This window comes from Palaemon carinicauda, chromosome 1 (genome assembly GCF_036898095.1).
Source record: "Palaemon carinicauda isolate YSFRI2023 chromosome 1, ASM3689809v2, whole genome shotgun sequence".
Classification (NCBI taxonomy): Eukaryota; Metazoa; Arthropoda; class Malacostraca; order Decapoda; family Palaemonidae; genus Palaemon; species Palaemon carinicauda.
In genome coordinates, this window is record NC_090725.1 from 327598926 (window position 1) to 327599508 (window position 583).

A 583-nucleotide genomic window follows, 5' to 3' on the forward strand; every position below is an offset into this window, starting at 1 on the left:
ACGAGAGTGGGATAGAGATTACCAATAGAAACTCTTTAACAAAATGAGCTTAATTCCTAGATCAAATTAGGTTTTATATAATGTAACTTATAATCTAAAAAAAATACTATAAAATACTTTTGATAATAAATGATTAAGCTAACCGTTTTCATTCCATAAGCCCAAAAATAGGATACAAATTATGAAGATAAGTGTCAATGCCGGTGACATGAAAATAATATTCCTGTAAATTTAATTACAAACAATATTATATAATTCAAAATATGTTTCCCATCTCTATCTGAGAGACGTCGAAGTGCATCTACCGTTGGTCATTCAACTTAGTAATATAAACGAACATAGTTTGATAGCCTATATAACGTTTCAGTTAAGAGAGAATCCAGAGACTATGTCAGCTTACCAATAAGGGATAAAAAATAAGCAGAATGTCCATTGTAACACGAGCATTGACATGTCATACATGACCTTTTAGAATCAATACTTTATTGCAACAGATAAGACGATGGTCAGGGGGAAATACTGCTGCCTACAGAACATGGAATTGCGGTCAGCCGAGATAAAAATGAATTATTTTTTGTTTTAC

General features: G+C 31.4%; 1 protein-coding gene across 1 annotated transcript in view; it reads left to right on the forward strand.

The window, feature by feature from the left end:
• The first annotated feature begins 502 nt into the window (after positions 1-502).
• Positions 503-583, forward strand: part of LOC137640899 (uncharacterized) — a 1273-nt gene continuing 1192 nt past the window's right edge. Inside the window, exon 1 of the mRNA XM_068373359.1 lies at positions 503-546. Coding sequence (XP_068229460.1) covers positions 503-546 — 44 coding nt within the window. The remainder of the gene's footprint in view (positions 547-583) is intronic.